Genomic DNA, 19046 nt, shown 5'->3' on the forward strand with positions numbered 1-19046 from the left:
CGATATGGATCTTGTATAACCCTCCACTACGCTTGACCTTATTAAACCTTATAAAACATTAAAAAAAAGTTTAAAATAGTGTTGATATAAAATCACCCAATTGAAAATGGTGTGTAATCCATAGACCATAATTTGATACTTTTCAATTTCCATGAATAGTCCCTATAATAATAATGATTAATAATAATCCTATAGTATAGATCTCAAGAAATCCTCACATGTAATCTAATCACACTCTCCATACTTGCAACACACTCACTCTGCTGCATAACGTGAATACGTTAATCACGTGATCTTCTCCCCCCATACCTCCACCCCCCCCCCTTTCTCTCTCTACCTTTCTCTCTCTACCCCTCATCTGCACTTGATCCAATTAACAACACCAGTACACTTTTCAACAGCTAAATCTTTAACAAACCCCATTATTTCACTTCGTCAGCAGTAATTCAAGGTGGGTGTGGATCAAGTTTCAATCTTTTCCGAAGAATCTTCCGATAATGAAGGCTAAATCGCAAATCTTGAATCCCCCTCTTGTCGCTTTTGAACATAAAAGGTAGTTTTAGTAATTTTTTTTTTTCAAGAAATGTTTGATTTTTAATGATTTAATCCCATTTTTCCCTTTTTTAGATGTTTAGTGTTTGATCTGGATATTATGTATTTTGTTTATGTAATGGAGAGTGATCATGTAATGTGACATTGGAATTAGGTTTTTTAATTAAGAAGTTGATTTGGGTTTGTATTTAATTAGCTTGTGGTTAATAGTAAATTAAATGGGCTGTTTGTAGGATCTTCTTTTTTCTTTTTTTTTCTTTTTTTTTTTTGGGTTGTTGGGATCTTGTTTGTTGTTATTGGAATCTGATTTTGGAATCCCTTTTTTTCAGATGAAAAAGGCACACTCTGCCTTTGTTTTCTAGTCAACAATATACTTTGATGAGTTGGACTAAAAAGCTTTCAAGATAAAAAAAAAAAAATAATTGCAGATGTCATTATAATTTGATTATCAATCAGTTGTTCAAAATGCCTTTTAACAATAACAAAACAGGGGAATCTTGCTAATGCTGGCTAGATAAATACAACTCTTGGTATTCACATTGGATTCGCGAAAAGCTATGCAGTTAATGCGGTAAAATATCGGATATCGGTAAAGGACCGATATTTGAAATATAGGTTATCTCGGTGAGATATCGGTGGGATATCGGTAATTTTAATATAATGCAGAATTTATATATATAGCAATTTAACACCAATAATTCAGTGATATATCAGTGATATATCGGTTATATCGGTCAAATATCGATGATATATCGGTTATATCGGTCAAATATCGCTGATATATCGGTCAAATATCGGTCAATATCGCCGATAATATCGGTACCGATATTTGACACCGATATTTTACTAAGGGACCGATATGACCGATATATCACCGATATCTCACCGATATTAACTGCATAGGCGAAAAGGGAACTTTCGCGGTTCTCATGGGACACTGGGAGTGACAGACGACTAGTCAAGTACTAATGTAGTGCTGTAGTTCTCGCTCATGATTGGTATATGGATTAGTGGCCGTGGCGGACTTAAAGTGTTAGTAGGGGTAACACGGGCTACCCGTCAACCCCGTTTACGTAGTGTAAAAATACCCCTTTAACTCCATTTCAGTAGTGTAAAAATACCACTCAACTTTGTTTCTGCTATATAAAGGATACCCCTGATCCTAAAAAAAATATTTAGGATACCCCTAACCTTTTGGGCTAGTTCCGCCACTGATTAGTGGCGAAGCTTGAGATTTCCGACCTGGGGTCGAAAACGTACCTACCCAAAAATTTCTATAAAACCGGGGGGTAAAAAACTTATATACCCAAAAATTTCTATACAAAAACTGCATACTCTTCACTACTAAGCGAAAAGTTCGGGGGTCGGCCGCCCCCTCCCGCCCCCACTAAGCTACGCCAATGATATGGATCTCTCTATGTAGTGATCGGCCTTCTAGAAGCTTCGCCAGAAGCGACTAGTCGCTTTTGACCAGTCTTGGTCTAGGTTTCTAAATTGATACCCAAAAATTCATATATCTATGCGTATTTGTATCCAGTTACAATGATCCATGTTTAGCCATTTGTGAATGTGGATATGAATATGGTTCTTTTTTCGTATTTCAAAACTGCTTGATATCCTGCATTTTCATGTAACGGTTTATACATAATCTTTGTAAAACACCTTCTGAACTTAGAATATGCGTAGTTATTCGACTGGAAAGTAATCGAAATTTTGTTGGACAGAGACACGTACGGTTTTGCAGTGAGACCTCAACATGTACAGAGATACCGTGAATACGCAACTATCTACAAGGTTTTTGCTCCCTCTCGCGCTACCTTATTAGTTATTCAAACACATTACAACGCAAAACGTGGTAACTTATAACATTTTCATGGTTTTAGGAGGAAGAGGAAGAACGGTCAGATAGGTGGAAGGACTTTCTAGAACGCCCGTCAGAGTTCGTTCAGTTGCCCGTAAATGGCACGCCTTCCGAGGAACACAAGGCAGCTTCACCTGACGGTGACTCCGAGAAGGGTCAGGAAGGAGACGATTCAAAAGAACCTGAAGCGCAAACGACGACTCATCAGGCCCAAATATGGGCTCAGATTCGGCCATCACTACGAGCCATTGAGGATATGATGAATGCCCGTGTTAAGAAAAAGATTATTGCGACGAAAATAGAGCAAGATGTTGGAGCCGAAGAGGATTCCGAGGATGAGTTTTATGATATGGAAAGGTCGGAATCAGATCCGATTCCCGAGGTCCCGTCAAGTGTTGGTGTCGGTGTTACAACTCCAGGTGCCGATAGCAATCCCGATGTCTCATTGGAATCTTCGGTTCTTTGGAAACAGGAGTTGGAGTTTCTTGTTCAAGGGGGAGTGCCAATGGCTCTCAGGGGAGAGGTACGCTGTCGTTTGAATACTTCCGGTTCTTGACTTAGTGTTGGAGCGTTTTATTTTTCATTTTATTTCTTTTTATGGAAAATTGGATGTTAATAATCCCAACTTTGATATATTGGCCGGCAACAGTCCCAACTAAAGAAATGCTTCGTGACAATCCCAACTATTAACCTATTTTCCCTCAGCGATCCCATACTTACTAAAAGTTAACCCAGTTAGTTTTTGCTGACGTGGACTCAGAGCTATTCATAGCACTCATAGTGAGCGCTATAGCGAATAGCGTAGCACTCATGTGTCGCTATTTGATTTTGGCGCCTCCATAGCAGGCACAGGATTTTAGTTTTTTTTTTTTTTTTTTTTTCTGCTTTAATGTAAATAGCGGGATTTTATACGTATTAAATAGCAGGATTTTAGGTTTTTTGTTAAGCATACATATAAAACAACGTATAAAACAACTTATTTGGATATAATACACATAAAATATTTCTAAAATTTTCTCCTATTGTGTAGCTAAACATAAAATAGCGCCCGCTATTTCATCGATATAGCTACGTAGCGTATAGGTAGCTTGTCGCTATCGTCCGCTATTCGCTATCAATAACTATAAACTAGCGTATAGTTTGTATGGCAAAAAAGTCAAAGTTTTGCTGGCGTGGACTGCTTATGTGGAAAAGGTTTGATGACGTGGACTGTATGTGGCAGTCCACGCCAGCAAAAACTAACTTTTAGTTGGAACTGTTGTCGGCCAATATGTTAAAGTTGGGATTATTAAAATCCAATTCTTCTTTATTTTTTTTTTATAAATAATGTTGAGTTCTGGTCTTCTGGATATAATTCACCGCTTGTGATTGCAGCTTTGGCAAGCTTTTGTCGGTGTGAAAGCTCGACACATCAAGAATTATTATCAGAATCTTCTACTTCCTAATAGTAACAACGATGACCATCAAAAATCAGAAGTCGAAGAAGCAAATAACAAGTCAACGGTTGACTCTGTAGATGTACCTGAAAAATGGAAATTGCAGATTGAGAAGGTCATCGCCTAAACCTTTCACTATAGCATAAACCTACTTAATTTTGTTTAGATTTTCTAATCGTATAAATTGTTTTTTTTTTTTTTAACAGGATTTGCCTAGGACTTTTCCCGGTCATCCTGCTCTGGACGAGGGTGGTAGAAACGCTTTGAGACGTTTACTCACGGCATACGCTCGCCATAACCCGTCTGTCGGTTACTGCCAAGTAAGCATTTAACTCATTTGTCAGCCACCGTTGTATTTTGCAAATATTCTTACGAGTGAATTTCAAGAATTGTCCTTTATCTTTATATCCATTTTCAGGCGCTGTCCTTTATGTTCAAAATTGATGAGTTTTGTCCTTTATGTTTTCATATCATACACGTTTTGTCCTTTAGGCCTAACCCAGTTAGTTTTTCCAGTTAAATTTGGTCCTATGTTTCGCACATGAGGGCATTTTTGTCAATTCAAAGGTAAGTTCAATGTCCGATTTACAACTCAAAGCTTCTACAACCTTTGAATTGACAAAAATGCCCTCATGTGCAAAGCACATGACCAAATTTAACTGAAAAAAACTAACTGGGTTAGGCCTAAAGGACAAAACGTGTATGATATGAAAACATAAAGGACAAAACTCGTCAATTTTGAACATAAAGGACAACGCCTGAAAATGGATATAAAGATAAAGGACAATTCTTGAAATTCACTCTATTCTTACGAGTAAAGTGCAATTTGCCACCCTGTGGTTTACCTCAAATTGCAATCTGAGACCCTATCTTCCGTTTTTTGCATAATAGCCCCCTGTGGTGGAACTTTCGTCAACCTAACCATTGACTGATAGTAGGTGTCAAAGTGTGATGAAAGTTCCACGACAGGGTGCCATTATGCAAAAAATTGGAAGATAGGGTTTCAAATTGCAATTAGGGGTAAACCATAGGGTGGCAAATTGCACTTTACTCTATTCCTATTAACTATATGAGAAAGTAATATAATGATTTGGTTACTCTTGTTCATGTAATTGTGACCAACGTGTTGTGGATCGCACGCAGGCCATGAATTTCTTCGCGGGTTTATTATTGCTTCTAATGCCAGAAGAAAATGCCTTTTGGTGGGTTTGAATTTCTTGCTTAAATGCACGATGTTCGTAGTTGGTAACGGTTTTTGTGATTCTGACATGTTCATATTACATTTCTATCTCAGGGCCTTATTGGGTATTCTCGATGATTACTTTGAGGGCTATTATTCGGAGGAAATGATAGAGTCTCAGGTAAATCATAATGTCTCTTTTCCTTAACCCTACATTTAATTAAATTTCGAAAAGACGATCAAAAGTGGACCCCGTTTTATATATTGCATTGTCGTTGTTAGGTTGATCAACTTGTTTTCGAGGAGTTGGTGCGTGAAAGATTTCCTAAATTAGGTTCGTTTTTGTACTTCATATGTATTTCTTACTGCATATAATTAGGCCTGTAAATGGACATGTTCGTGTTCGTTCATTTAACTTTAACTCAACACGAACACGGACATATAATCCAACACATATATTTGTTCATGTTTGTATAAGATTATGAAAGACGGAATCAACATTATTGAATGAGTAGGTTACAATATACAGGGATTATGAGTAACCCTAGAAACCTAACTGAGCCCGTGGGCCCATAATCTAATACTCCCCCGCAGTCGTAGCGGATGGAACTAGAAGCTTAGACTGAAAAACAAAAACAATAATAAACCCTAAAAGCTGACTTCGATTTCGGTCAAAATTCCAAAATCTTGCAATCTTCAATCCATAATTTTTTCGATCCACAGTTTTGAATGATCTCGTAATCCTATAAGAGGCAACCAATACGGCAGTGTAGCGGCTGGTAGTGGCGCGGCGGCGGATCGTAATCCTGCAGGCGGCGCGGCGGAAGACCGTAGTCTAATGAGCGGCGGCGGCACGGCGGAAAGGGGCGGCTTGACGGAGATGCGAAATCAACAGGATGAGCCGTAGCATCATCTGTGTGGTAATAGACCGTAAGAAAACCGGTGAATCTAGAACCGAAGACGAATCTTTATTTGAACACAAAACTGAAAAAAAAAAAACGAAAACGGAAAACGAACAAAGACCGGACAGGGCGGCAGTGGCGGCACGCCGCCCTGTCTAGGGTTTTTCTCAAGTGTCGACGGTTAGGGTTTGTATATTTGTGTGTGGCGCGGCAGAAACGGTATAGAGCCTAGGCTGGCTCTGATACCATATAAGATTATGAAAGACTGAATCAACATTATTGAATGAGTAGGTTACAATATATAGGGATTATGAGTAACCCTAGAAACCTAACTGAGCCCGTGGGCCCATAATCTAATAGTTTGTTCATTAAGAAGATGGGCATGTTCGTGTTCGTTTATGCTCGTTCGTTTAAACCTAAACGGACAGTTCACGAACATAAATAAACAAACAAACTTAAACGAACATAATGTAACAAACATAAAACAACACAAATACACATAATTGAACAAAAATAAACAAACACAAATGAACATGATTGACCAATCATAAACGAACACAAACAAATATAAAGTAGTTTTTTATATAAATTAGTGACTAAATACGATAATTTCATTGAAAACCCCACTTTATGTTTATATAATTATAACAACGCATGTATTTATTAAAATTTAAACCAACATAAACGAATGCAATAAACGAACATAAACGGACGTTCACGAACATAAACGAACTTCCCGCTGATCAAGTTCATGAACATTCGGTTCGTTTACAGGTCTATACATATTATTCTTCTTTTTAACGAGACGCGTTTCCTAATTACTGATATCCTTTTTATATTGTTAATGTAATGCAGTTAACCATCTTGACTATCTCGGAGTCCAGATAGCCTGGGTTTCCGGACCATGGTTCCTTTCGATATTTATGAATATGCTTCCTTGGGAAAGTGGTCAGATTCTTCGTTTCAATAGCAACAATTTATTTAACATTATTGTTTAATAACAAGTATAAATATATTTTAGCTTATAATTCTTCGTTGTTCATGAACTTCAGTTCTTCGTGTCTGGGATGTATTGCTATTTCAAGGGAATCGTGTCATGCTCTTTCGAACGGCGCTTGCTCTAATGGAGTTATATGGTAGGTCTTTTCTTTCTCTGCTGACTGTACTTTTATTTATGAGTAAAATGCCGTTTTTTCGTTCCCGAGGTTTGGCCAACTTTCGTCCAAAGGTTTGCTTTTCCACATCTGGATCCAAAAGGTTTGAAATATTGCCATTTTCATCCATCCCGTTAACTCCATCCATTTTCTCCGTTTAGTCAGGGGTATTTTCGTCTTTTTTGTTAACTTAAAGGTATTCTAAATACTTGTACATTATGCTAAATGTTTGTACATAAAGTGAAAAAGACCAACTTGTCCTTTAAGTTAACAAAAAAGACGAAAAAAACCCCTGACTTAACGGAGAAAAATGGATGGAGTTAACGAGCCGTAAAAAAATGACAAGATTTCAAACCTTTGGACGAAAGTCGCAAAACTAACCAAACCTCAGGGACGAAAACGATATTTTATTCTTTATATATTTTCTGACAGTTATTAAATATTACAATTTATTTGTTTATTAACAGTTATAGAAATCGCAACTTAAGTTTATTCAGTTTTGTGCAGGACCTGCATTAGTGACAACAAAAGACGCCGGAGATGCGGTTACACTGCTGCAGTCACTAGCTGGATCAACGTTCGATAGTAGTCAACTTGTGTTGACCGCGTGCATGGGTTATCAAAACGTCAACGAGGAGAGACTACAAGCGTTAAGAAACAAACATCGACCGGCTGTCGAAGCCGCTCTTGAAGAAAGATCGAAAGGACTAAATATGTGGCGGGATTCCCAAGGTTTGGCATCGAAATTCCATGGCTTCAAAGAAAATAAAATAACGAATGGCGGATTATCGCGAATGAGTTCCGAATCTTCTAGTGTGGATGAGTTGTGCTTGGGTGTGTCGGGGGACGTCGAGGTTAATTCTGTTCCTGATCTTCAAGAGCAGGTATAGATTAGTAATATTTCAATAGGGGAAGGTTCATTGGGGAACACTAAAAAAGTGGGGAACAGCGGGAACCGACTCAAACGAACTCCGATTGGACTCATTCCAGCGGCGTTGGAACCAGCTCATCGAACCCTAACTAGGATCTGTTAATTAAACTCTAAACACTAAAGCTAAAAAATAAGGCTAAAACCTAAGCTAAACCGTAAAATCTAAACTATAAACCCTAAAGGCTAAACCTTAAAGGCTAAACCTAAAGCTAAACCCTAAAGCTAAACCTTAAACCCTAAAGCTAAACCCTAAAACTAAACCCTAAAGCTAAACCTAAAAGCCAAACCCTAATATATTTAGGGTTTAGGGGTTATGATTTAGGGTTCAGGGTTAAGAGATCCTAGTTAGGATTCGACGAGCCGGTTCCAACGCCGCTGGAATGAGTCCAATAGGAGTTCGTTTGAGTCGGTTCCTCACTGTTCCCCACCTTTTTAGTGTTCCCCAATGAACCTCACACTATTTCAATTTTAAAGGGTCTTTTAAGTATCGTTTTAAGTTTCTAATAACTTCCCGACTGCAAAATTGTTATCTATAGGTGGCACGGCTGAAGAGTGAGCTGTGTAAAGTACTAGAGGAGAAGAGATCTGCTATAATCAGGTGATTTTACTTATTGTACTTGCATTTTCAATCTTTTGTATGCGTAAATTGAGCAATAAGTAACCTTTAAGGCTTCCGCTGGTTTTCTATCATAACCTCTTGAAGGCTATATATATGCCCTGGGCGCAAGCCATGATTTAGCCAATTGTGTTGGTTAGCACGGTATTGACGGGTCCCGTAAGTTTTCTAGTAACGGGTTCTCATGGTTACCAGAAAAAAGGTTGAGCAAATAAGATAAAACTTTTTTATGTTTATTACCTCTCATAAACACAGATGTCAATAGCGGCGATAGCGACCACTATAGCGCGCGTTGTAGCATTGCGAGGTTTTCACGCTATTCCCTGGTTAGCGACTAAATAGCGTGAAAATAGAAAATTTTAGGGTTTTTATGTTTTATTTTAATTTTTTAATCTTCGTTTATTTGTTTAGATGATAAAGATAGCGTATTTCCACTATTTTAGGGTATTTTTAGCCCTTTTATACATGAAATAGCGTATTATAACTATTTATATAGCACTTATTTTATTTCTACCCCTTTATTGCTAAACATGAAATAGCGGGCACTATTTCGTCGCTATCGCTACGTATCATAAATATCATATAGACTATATCGCTATCGTCCGCTATTCGCTATTGACAACTATGGGTGAGAATATTTTTTTCTTGCAATTTTGTTGCTTGTTACGTTATACGTATTAATTGTTGATTATGTTTCATTGCTATCTTTAAACAAATATTAGCGTTATGTACTCTCTCCATCCCTTGAAATTACACTACACTTTTGTACATTGGGTTGTCCTAAAGAGAATGCCATACTGGAAAAGATCTTACGGGCTGTTTGTTTAGCTCTTATTGAGGCTCTTAATGGTTCAGACCTAGACCTCTTACTGGTTCAACACTTGATGGTTCAGACTGTTTGTTTCGCGAGCAAATGTCTGAATGATTAAGACATTTGCCTCTGAACGGTTAAGCATTATACTGAGTCTGAATGGGTAAAAGACCTCTTATCTGAATTGGTCAGACATTTGCCTTTGAACGGTTAAGCATTATACTGGCTCTTAATGGCAGTGGCGAAGCTTGAGATTTCCCACCGGGGGGTCGAAAACGTATATACCAAAAAATTTCTATAAAATCGGGGGGTCGAAAACGTATATACCCAAAAATTTCTATAGGAAAACTATATACTCTCCACTACTAAGCGAAAAGTTCGGGGGGTCGGCCGCCCCCTCCCGCCCCTTGTAACCTACGCCCCTGCTTAATGGTTCAGACCTCTTGTTAGTTCAGCTTTGATAGTGGTCCCCACAACTTTTTCTAATGTTTGTATAATGTTATTTTTTGTCTCCAGAGCTGAAGAGTTGGAAACTGCCTTAATGGAGATGGTCAAGCAGGATAATCGTCGGGAATTAAGTGCAAAGGTACACTACAAGAACTTTCATTAAGAACCCTAAATTATTTAAATAAAGGAAAACTGGATTTAAATAATCCCAACTATTACCTATTGGCTGGCAACGATCCCAACTAACGAATTTTTTTGCGACAGTCCCAACTTTTAACCTATTTTCTCCCGACGAGCCTTTTCTAACTAAGGTCTAACCCCGTTAGTTTTTTGCTGATGTGGACCGCTTATGTGGTAAAAAGTCAAACTTTTGATGGCACAGACTGCTTATGTGGCAAAGTTTTGATGACGTGGACCGCTTATGTGGCAGTCCACGTCAGCAAAAACTAACTGGGTTAGACCTCGGTTAGCAAAAAACCCGTTGGGAGAAAATAGGTTAAAAGTTGAGACTCTCGAAAAACATTTTGTTATTTGAGACTATTGCCGGCTAATAGGTAATAGCTATGCGGTTAATGCGGTAAAATATCGGATATCGGTCAAGGACCGAAATTTGAAATATAGGATATTTCGGTGAGAGATATCGGTGGGATATCGGTAATTTTAATATAATGCAGAATTTATATATATAGCAGTTTAACACCAATAATTCAGTGATATATCGGTTATATCGGTCAAATATCGGTGATATATCGGTCAACTATTACCGTAATAGTTGGGATTATTTAAATCTCATTTTCCATAAACAAATAAGAAATTTAATTCTGTAATTGTTTCAACCATTTTTAAACTTTAATATTTTGATACAATTACAATACATGTGATTTTATTAGGTTGAGCAATTAGAAAGAGACGTTGCTGAACTACAACAGACCCTTGCCGAAAAACAGGAACAAGAAAACGCCATGCTTCAGGTTATTAATTTAAGTCTCCGTGTGAAGATCCGTGAATATTTGTATACACGTTTCCATGGTAATGACGTTATTGTTATTATTCTAAAGGTTTTGATGCGGGTAGAGCAAGAACAAAAGGTAACAGAAGATGCTCGCAGATACGCCGAGCAGGATGCTGCAGCTCAGAGATACGCCATTGAAGTGCTTCAGGTTTTTTTTTTTTTTTTTTGCTTGTTTTGTTGGTATTGACTAATTGAAAAACAACTGAATACTTGATTTATTTGTTTTCGATTTATTTAGGAAAAATACGAAACGGCAACCGCTTCACTTGCTGAAATGGAGAAGAGAGTGGTTATGGCGGAATCAATGTTGGAGGCAACGTTGCAATACCAATCTGGCCAAACCAAAGCACAGCCTTCTCCAAGGTATGGCACGTATTTCGAGGTGGTAAAATGGGTGGGTCGGGTCGGGATGACCCGCAAACTAAGCCTGTAAATGAACCGAACGAACATGAACAGAGGCATGTTCGTGTTCGTTCATTTAACTTTAACCGAGCACGTTCACGAACACATAATCGAACACATTTTTTTGTTCATGTTTTTATTTTTACGAAAATGGGTATGTTCGTGTTCATTTACGTTCGTTCGTTAAAAACCTAAACGAACACTTCATGAACATGAATAAACAAACTTAAACAAACTGAATTGAACAATCATAAATGAACACAAATGAATATAATTGACTAAACATAAATTAATTTTTATTTAAATTGGTGATTAATTACGATAAATTCCATTGGAAACCCTAGTTTTATTCCTATGAAGCCCAATTACCAATTAGTTATATTTACATAATAAGTAGTTAGAAAGTTCCTTTTATATCTAATATTTTTATAAATATAACTACTTACATCAACAACCGTACCCAGTAAATCCCACAAACAACAAAAGCTATTGGTAGGGTCTGGGGAGGGTGGGATGTAGGCAAACCTTATATAAATATAACTACTTATGTATTTAAATTGAAATGAACATAAACGGACGTTCATGAACATAAAATGAACAGACAAAACATGTGTTCATGTTCGTTCATTTATTAAATAAACAAACTTCCCGCCGAAAACAATTCATGAACGTGTTTTGTTCGTTTACAAGCCTACCGCAAACACTTTTACTTTGCTTGGCGGTAAATTACCTTTTTTCATATATTGTAGATCTACAAAATCAGATTCTTCAGCAATAAGAACAAGTCAAGAACTTTCACCTGAAATACCCGCAAGAAAGATTAGTCTGTTATCTAGACCATTTGGGCTCGGGTGGCGTGACAAGAACAAGGTTAATTCTAATTCTCAACGTATCTCGCCACTTGATTCTTTCCCAGTGGCGGATCCAGGAATTTTTTTCACCAGGTTCCTTTTGGTAAATTCTCACTAATTTTTCCCAAATCATACAAGGTTTCCACTATTTTTTTTCATTTTTTCCAAACCGAGGGGGTTCCTGGGAACCCCCAAAACACCCCTGGATCTGCCCCTGTTCTTTCCGGGTTGTGCAACCCGTTAACCAATCTAGCGATTTTAAATTTTAACGATAACTACAGGCGGATGCAAAGGTTACAAGTGAGGAACAAAGCCCAAAACCTGTGGAAAAACTTTCGGAGAAACCAACGAAAGAGCGGGCCAATGTTGAGGTAATCGATGATGAACGAAATGCGAAAGATGAGGAAAATGTTGATCAAATGGAGAATGTGTCATTGGATGATGATGGTAAGTAGAGGAAAATGTATCTAAAAGTTGAGGAAATATTGGTTTTGAGAGAAGCATAGATGAGTAGTATTTTTGTTTTCTTTGATACAGTTTCTATAACTTATATATATAGCTCATTAGTCATTTGTTTGTTTAGTTATTCATAAAACCCTAGTTTGTTTGAAAGAAAATGTAAAAAGAAATTTGGTAATTATGGTATTTATATTTTTGCTAAGTTTTGCAAATTAGTTTTTGTTTGATGTGGTGTAACTTTTAGGTTGAGAATGTGAAGGAGGATATGAATATATTAATAGATTGAGGATCTTGTACATTAATCCAGAAGTGTGAGAAATGTATTATAACACTTTATATAACACTATATAACACCATATAAACACCGTATAACAATATGTAACACCATATAACACTATGTAACACTATATAACAAATATAACACTATAGTTTGTCTGATAGCATGTCTATGATAGATGTATAGTGTTATATATTGTTATATAGTGTCATATAGTGTTACATAGTGCTATATTGTGTTACATATTATTATACGGTGTTTATATGGTGTTATATAGTGTTATATATAGTGTTATAATACACTTCTCATACTTCTGGATTAATGTACAGGGTCTCTACCTAATATATTATATAACTTACAATAAAAAAATATAATAAATTCTAAACTGTTAAAATTATAGAATATTTTAGAAGGATAAAAGTGTTTTTCAAATCGGTTTTTGAGGTGATTTTAAGATCGGGTTTTGGGTAATGGGTATCCCAACGGGTAATTTGTAACCATATATCATAAAAAGGTGTGTGTGCTGCCTGTTGATATATTTGCAAATAAGTCTAGTACGCCATGCATCAACACTTGTACCCTGCGATCGCGCGTAATCTTCATGCCAATATCAACTACAATGAACCCAAACACTCTTACCAACTATACATTCACATTCATCAATACTCAAAATGGCAACTTGACAGCTATATTAACATAGGATCACGGGCTCAGTTAGGTTTGTAGGGTTACCTGTAATCTCTATATACTATAACTGAGCTCATGAGCCCATAATAATATAGACTAATAGTTTACACCAGGAAAAACACAGTCTCCTCCGCGTTATATAATCGCTAAATGACAATTCTACCCTTGTACGGTACATATAAGTGTATGATTGTATGTTTAATATAGTTTAGCGATTAAGGATAGAACGAAAAAAAACTTGATAAATGATTTCGGAAGTAGACAATTACTTTGGACAAACTAAAATTGTACCTTTAATACAGACCTTGATAATTACATAAAACCTCCATTTCTTGAATTAAAAAAAAAATTCAAGATTGTAAAAAAAGAATGGTGAGAGTTTGAGACATAAACAAAGTAACATTGTAGACTTTCCAAGTGTAATATAAACACAAGATATCGAACTTTCACGTCATCTAGTCGCAGCATCGCTATTTCTTCGTGTTCCAGGGGCAGAAGAGACCGAGCTAGTGGTTTGAGGCGGGTAGGCCCGTGGGTCATACTTTTGAGAAGCAAGATATGTGAGGGCTGTAACTACATCTGCAATCACGGGTCGCGAGTTGGGCTGCTCTTGTACACACATTGCAGCCACTGCAAGTGCCTGATGCAAACCTCTTACAGAGTACTGCCCTTGGAGCATGGGGTCCGCCATCCGCCCGAATTTCCTACTGTCTTTGAATAACGGGCGTGCCTGCAATCAAAGCTATTATACCAAGGCAAAAAAAAAAAAGAGTTAATTATTGGACATAGCCATCTTTTAAAAGAAAAAAACAGTTAATAGCTTGTCAAGGTCACTGTTATAGGTACATCATTAATTATACGCATCGTATAACTAGGTAATCGTATTATCTATATCAATGATGTGAGCCATTATATTAGTTAACTGTGTCAGTCTAACACATCACACGACTCATATGATTTTGGCAAACACCAAACTCATATGGCCCGTATGATGTGTCATTATAACACATCATACGATCTGGATCTGTATGACCATATTCGTTTGTCATACGCTATGTATAAAACATTAGTGTTGTGTAGATAGTGTGACCTTGGTTTTTCCTTAGCATCGCCTTTTATTAAATGTGTATAGTTATAGGAAATAAATGTCATATTTTAAATTTAAATACTTCTAATTCCTTATTTTTAGTTAGATATAGAAAAGGATGTTTATGTTTAACTAGAATTAGGATTATGTTTCAATTAGGAATTCTACCACTATATAACCAATCCATCTGGGATTATTGTGGTTACGAGTGATATTCAGTTTTGAGCCAATTTTCTGAATAAAGGAGAGCTCATTCCTAAAACTCGTGTGTTTAATTAATCGTTTGGGACTTGAATTGGTATCAGAGCCAGTTCAACATCCCAACGACTGTGTTTGTACCTTCGACATCAACTGAATCGGAGGAAAACAAACCTGTTTTTCGTCGTCAAAGGAACCGACGGGAAGAACACCGGCGGCGGCAAGAGGCAGCAACCGGCGACACTGTTAATTAGGGTTTTCTGGCGTCGAAGGTACCGACAAGGGAACTCCAGCGGTGGCAGAAGGTATCGCAAGCAACAGCGGCAGTAGACATCGAAGGCTTTAATTGAACGATTGGAGCGTGAAAGTTTATTGCAGCAGAGTTGTTCTTGGAAGAGAAGATCTGCGTGAAAGAGAACATCGTAGGTCGTAAAGCTTTTCACAAAGAAGGCTTGTGTTTTAGAAGCAGGTCACGTGGGTATTTTTTTAGTAATTCAGTGGGTTTTCTTTTTTGGAAGTTATTGGAACTAGGGCTGTTCACGAGCCGAGCCAAACCGAGCGGACCTTTGCTCGTGCTTGGCTTGTTTACAAATCGAACCGAGCGGAGCGGCTCATTTAAAACCGAGCTTCAAATCAATCGAGCATTTTTCGAGCAATAAAAATTCCGAGCGAGCGTCGAGCAAAATTCGAGCGATTTGAACAACCGTGTCGCCCGATTTAAATTTGCTGAGAGAGATAATGACAATGTTGGGTCTCAAGTTTTTATGCCTTTAAAAATATGCACATTTAATGGCACAATATTTTTCTTATTAATAACAATGTTGTGGCCGACGAGGCGATAATCATATTGCACGAACAATTACGTTGAGAGCAGGAGACGATCGACTTAGGGTAATGAAATGAAACATTGAGGCGATGAACAAACTATCTTTTATCGGTTTAGGGTTTAACTTTTAGTTTTAATATTAATTTTTTTATTGGTGTGATTGGGCTAGTAAGTGCAAATATAGTTGTAAATTTGTATAACGTTTACCAAAATCTAATAGAGTGGTACATATAAAACTATAGATTTTATTTATATTTTAGTATATATGTATGTGTAAGTGTGTATATATATAGGTGTGTGTATTATGTATAATTTAGAGTAGGAGTTGGGTGGAAAGTCTATTTTTCCTAGAAAGTCTAGGAAGGAATAAGAATTGGACATGTGTCATTGAGGGATTTTAAGTAGAAGGGCTATTATGTAATTTCACATTTTAATTTTATTTTTGGAATGTATCTTCATTAACTAAAATTTGCATGATATCTAATTGTAACCGATTTTTGTCCCTGATTTTCGGAATTATTGTTGTTTTTGAATCTAAATCTCTTCCAAATATCACGAAATGTGTTTATCTGGAAAACTATCAGCAGGTCTTGGTGATGTGTTTTACCAGTCAGAGAGGTCGAAGTCAGTGTGTTTTAACACTCTGAAGTCAATATATAATCAGGTTGTGTTTTAACAGTTCTTTTGCATTTTAACACCTTGATGTGTTTTAACACTCTGAAGTCAGAGAGGTTGAAGTCAGTGTGTTTTAACACTCTGAAGTCAATATATAATCAGGTTGTGTTTTAACACTCTGAATGTGTTTTAACAGTTCTTTTGCATTTTAACACTCTTGACGCTGTGTTTTAACAGCAAGCAGATTGCTGGCCATTGTGTTTTAAAAGCAAGCAGATTTCTTGACGCTGTGTTTTAACAACAAACAGATTTCTTGACGCTGTGTTTTAACAGCAAGCAGATTCCTGGAGGATTTTTGACATTGTGTTTTAACAGTAAGCAGATTTCTTGACATTGTGTTTTAACAGCAAGCAATTTTCCTTGACGCTGTGTTTTAACAACAAGCAGATTGCTGGACATTGTGTTTTAACAGCAAGCAGATTTCTTGACGCTGTGTTTTAACAGCAAGCAGATTGCTGGAGTATTCTTGACATTGTGTTTTAACAGCAAGCAGTTTTCTTGACGCTGTGTTTTACCATCCATGCTGGTAATCCTTCCATTTATCAAGAACGACTCAGAAACCACGGTACAAGCCTCTCTACAATCATCAATTAAAACAGCAAAAAACGCAGCCAAGTTGCAAGCAGATTACGACCGAAAACGTATATACACTTCAAGAACTTTAATCACAACACAAGATATGAATACCTAGTGAAGAAAAGGGGTATGAACAAGCCTTGGAACCGAATTCTGGATGCTTTTGGGGTCCTGTTTTGCGTCGCCAGTAGCAAGGGGAAAGAGATCGCATGTTTTATTAGGTTTAAGGTTGGATTGGAGAGAGAGAGAGAGAGAGAGAAAATCAAATCAATAATGGAGAGAGAGAGAGGGAAAATCCCATGAAAGTAGGGATTGCGGTTATGTAAATGATTTTAAAACACGGTACATTGACAAAATTGCCCCTAGTCTTTTAAAACAATGAATTAAATAAACTAAAAAATTACAAGATTGCCATTGACTTCATCTCAACCATTAAACACACCCATTGGATGGCCCAGATCGCTTCCTAGACTTTCTAGAAAAAACACACTTTCCGCAGGATCCCTACTCTATAATTTATATTTGTGTAATTATATATGTGTGTATATACATGTTTATATATGTATTTGTATAGGTATATGTATATAATTAAAATAATAATTCGAGCCGAACCGAGCCGAGCGGACCTTTGCTCATGCTTGGCTCGTTTACAAACCGAACCGAGCAGAGCGGCTCATTTACAATCGAGCGTCAAATCGAACGAGCATTTTCCGAGCAGTTTTCGAACGAGCGTCGAGCGAGCGGCGAGCGATTTGAACGGCCCTAATTGGAACAAGCAGCTAAGGGGTTCGGTTCTGAGAACAGTATTTAGAACCAACTAAGCTGTTGAATTCAAAGGACTGGATCAGCGTCCCTTAACTCCTCTTACCTACAAACGAACTAGGAGGAGAAACATGGTTGGAGGCGAAGGTTAGATACCACCACCGGTTGCAGCAAGGGATCCGGCTCCTACAAGCTTACAATGTCCGATGTTGACTTCAACTAATTACAACATCTGGGCAATTAGGATCAAGGCGGTTTTTCGAGTTCATGGAATATTGCAAGCTTTAGAACCAGGTGAAGAAGAGGTAGAAGCCAAAAAGGATGACATGGCGGTAGCACTACTTCTTCAAGCAATACCCGAAGAGCTCGTGTTTCAGGTGGCTCAGTTTCAGAAAGCAAAGGAAATCTGGGAAGCATTGAAGACACGGTATGTTGGGGTTGAACGGGTTCGAGAGGCAAAGATTGAGCAACTGGAAAATGAGTTCGAATCCTTGAAGATGAAAGAAACAGAGACAGTTGATTCTTTCGCGGGCAGAATAAGTCAGTGGGTTACCAAGGCAGCCAGTTTGGGAACCACCTACGAAGACAAAAAGCTAACCAGAAAGTTATTAGGCTCCGTTCCAGCAAAATATGTTCCAATTGTCGCATCAATTGAGCAGTTCGTAGATTTGAAAGCCATGACGTTTCAGGAAGCTATAGGGAGGCTAAAGACTTTTGAAGACAGAATTAAAAATAAGGAATTAGATAATTATCTCTAACTCTTATAATTATCTTCAATTAAGATTCACATTAAACACCCCTGCTCCTTTAGAGACGTTCACGTTTGGCCCGACCCATTAGCTCGGGTTCGGGTATTATGCGTTACGGTCCAACACTCTAATCATATCTTTATATGTTGTGTGTGTATACATATAATATTTGTTTTTTCCACTGATTAGGCAAGGGGAGAACATGTAGCGACTTGCCTAGATTTCGTATTTCCCACGTAGTCCGTTGAAACCAACGATTCTTTATCTACAGTTGCTTAAATACCCATAAATTATCAAACACTCATTGATTTAGTTATTACAATATAAATAACATAAGTGTAATAAAACACTATTTCATATAACTTGTAGTACAAATATTAATTTTTTATTTAGTGTTACATAATTAGTTTAAAACACCTATTTAAACATTATACAAATGTTCATGTTTTAAACGTTACTTATGTAATTTTAGTTTTTTTGTTTGGTCAAATGTGATAATAAAGGTGATGATCATGCGTACAAGTTGCCTTTTCTATAGAAAAGGTTGATGATATAACGAACTTTTATAGAAAGTTGATATGGCGTGCCTAGAGGT

The 19046-nt window shown here is 37.2% G+C and overlaps 1 protein-coding gene and 1 long non-coding RNA gene across 2 annotated transcripts; one reads left to right on the forward strand and one right to left on the reverse strand.

The window, feature by feature from the left end:
• Positions 1-231: 231 nt before the first annotated feature.
• Positions 232-12816, forward strand: LOC110868814 (TBC1 domain family member 10B). Its single transcript, XM_022118077.2, has 18 exons — positions 232-553; positions 2277-2346; positions 2436-2936; positions 3788-3964; positions 4056-4169; positions 4993-5051; positions 5144-5210; positions 5312-5363; positions 6787-6879; positions 6984-7067; positions 7593-7969; positions 8553-8614; positions 9960-10029; positions 10781-10861; positions 10949-11050; positions 11141-11265; positions 12054-12174; positions 12437-12816. The coding sequence occupies exons 1-18, from the start codon at positions 498-500 to the stop codon at positions 12608-12610; spliced, it is 2385 nt and encodes a 794-aa protein (XP_021973769.1). The 5' UTR covers positions 232-497; the 3' UTR covers positions 12611-12816.
• Positions 12817-13830: 1014 nt separating this feature from the next.
• Positions 13831-15325, reverse strand: LOC118480474. The gene is made up of 2 exons (XR_004862860.1): positions 15038-15325; positions 13831-14320 (listed from the first exon to the last, which is right to left on the reverse strand). It is a non-coding gene; the product is annotated as an uncharacterized LOC118480474 (long non-coding RNA).
• Between the last annotated feature and the right edge of the window lie 3721 nt (positions 15326-19046).

This window comes from Helianthus annuus, chromosome 7 (assembly GCF_002127325.2).
Source record: "Helianthus annuus cultivar XRQ/B chromosome 7, HanXRQr2.0-SUNRISE, whole genome shotgun sequence".
NCBI classification, from domain to species: domain Eukaryota; kingdom Viridiplantae; phylum Streptophyta; class Magnoliopsida; order Asterales; family Asteraceae; genus Helianthus; species Helianthus annuus.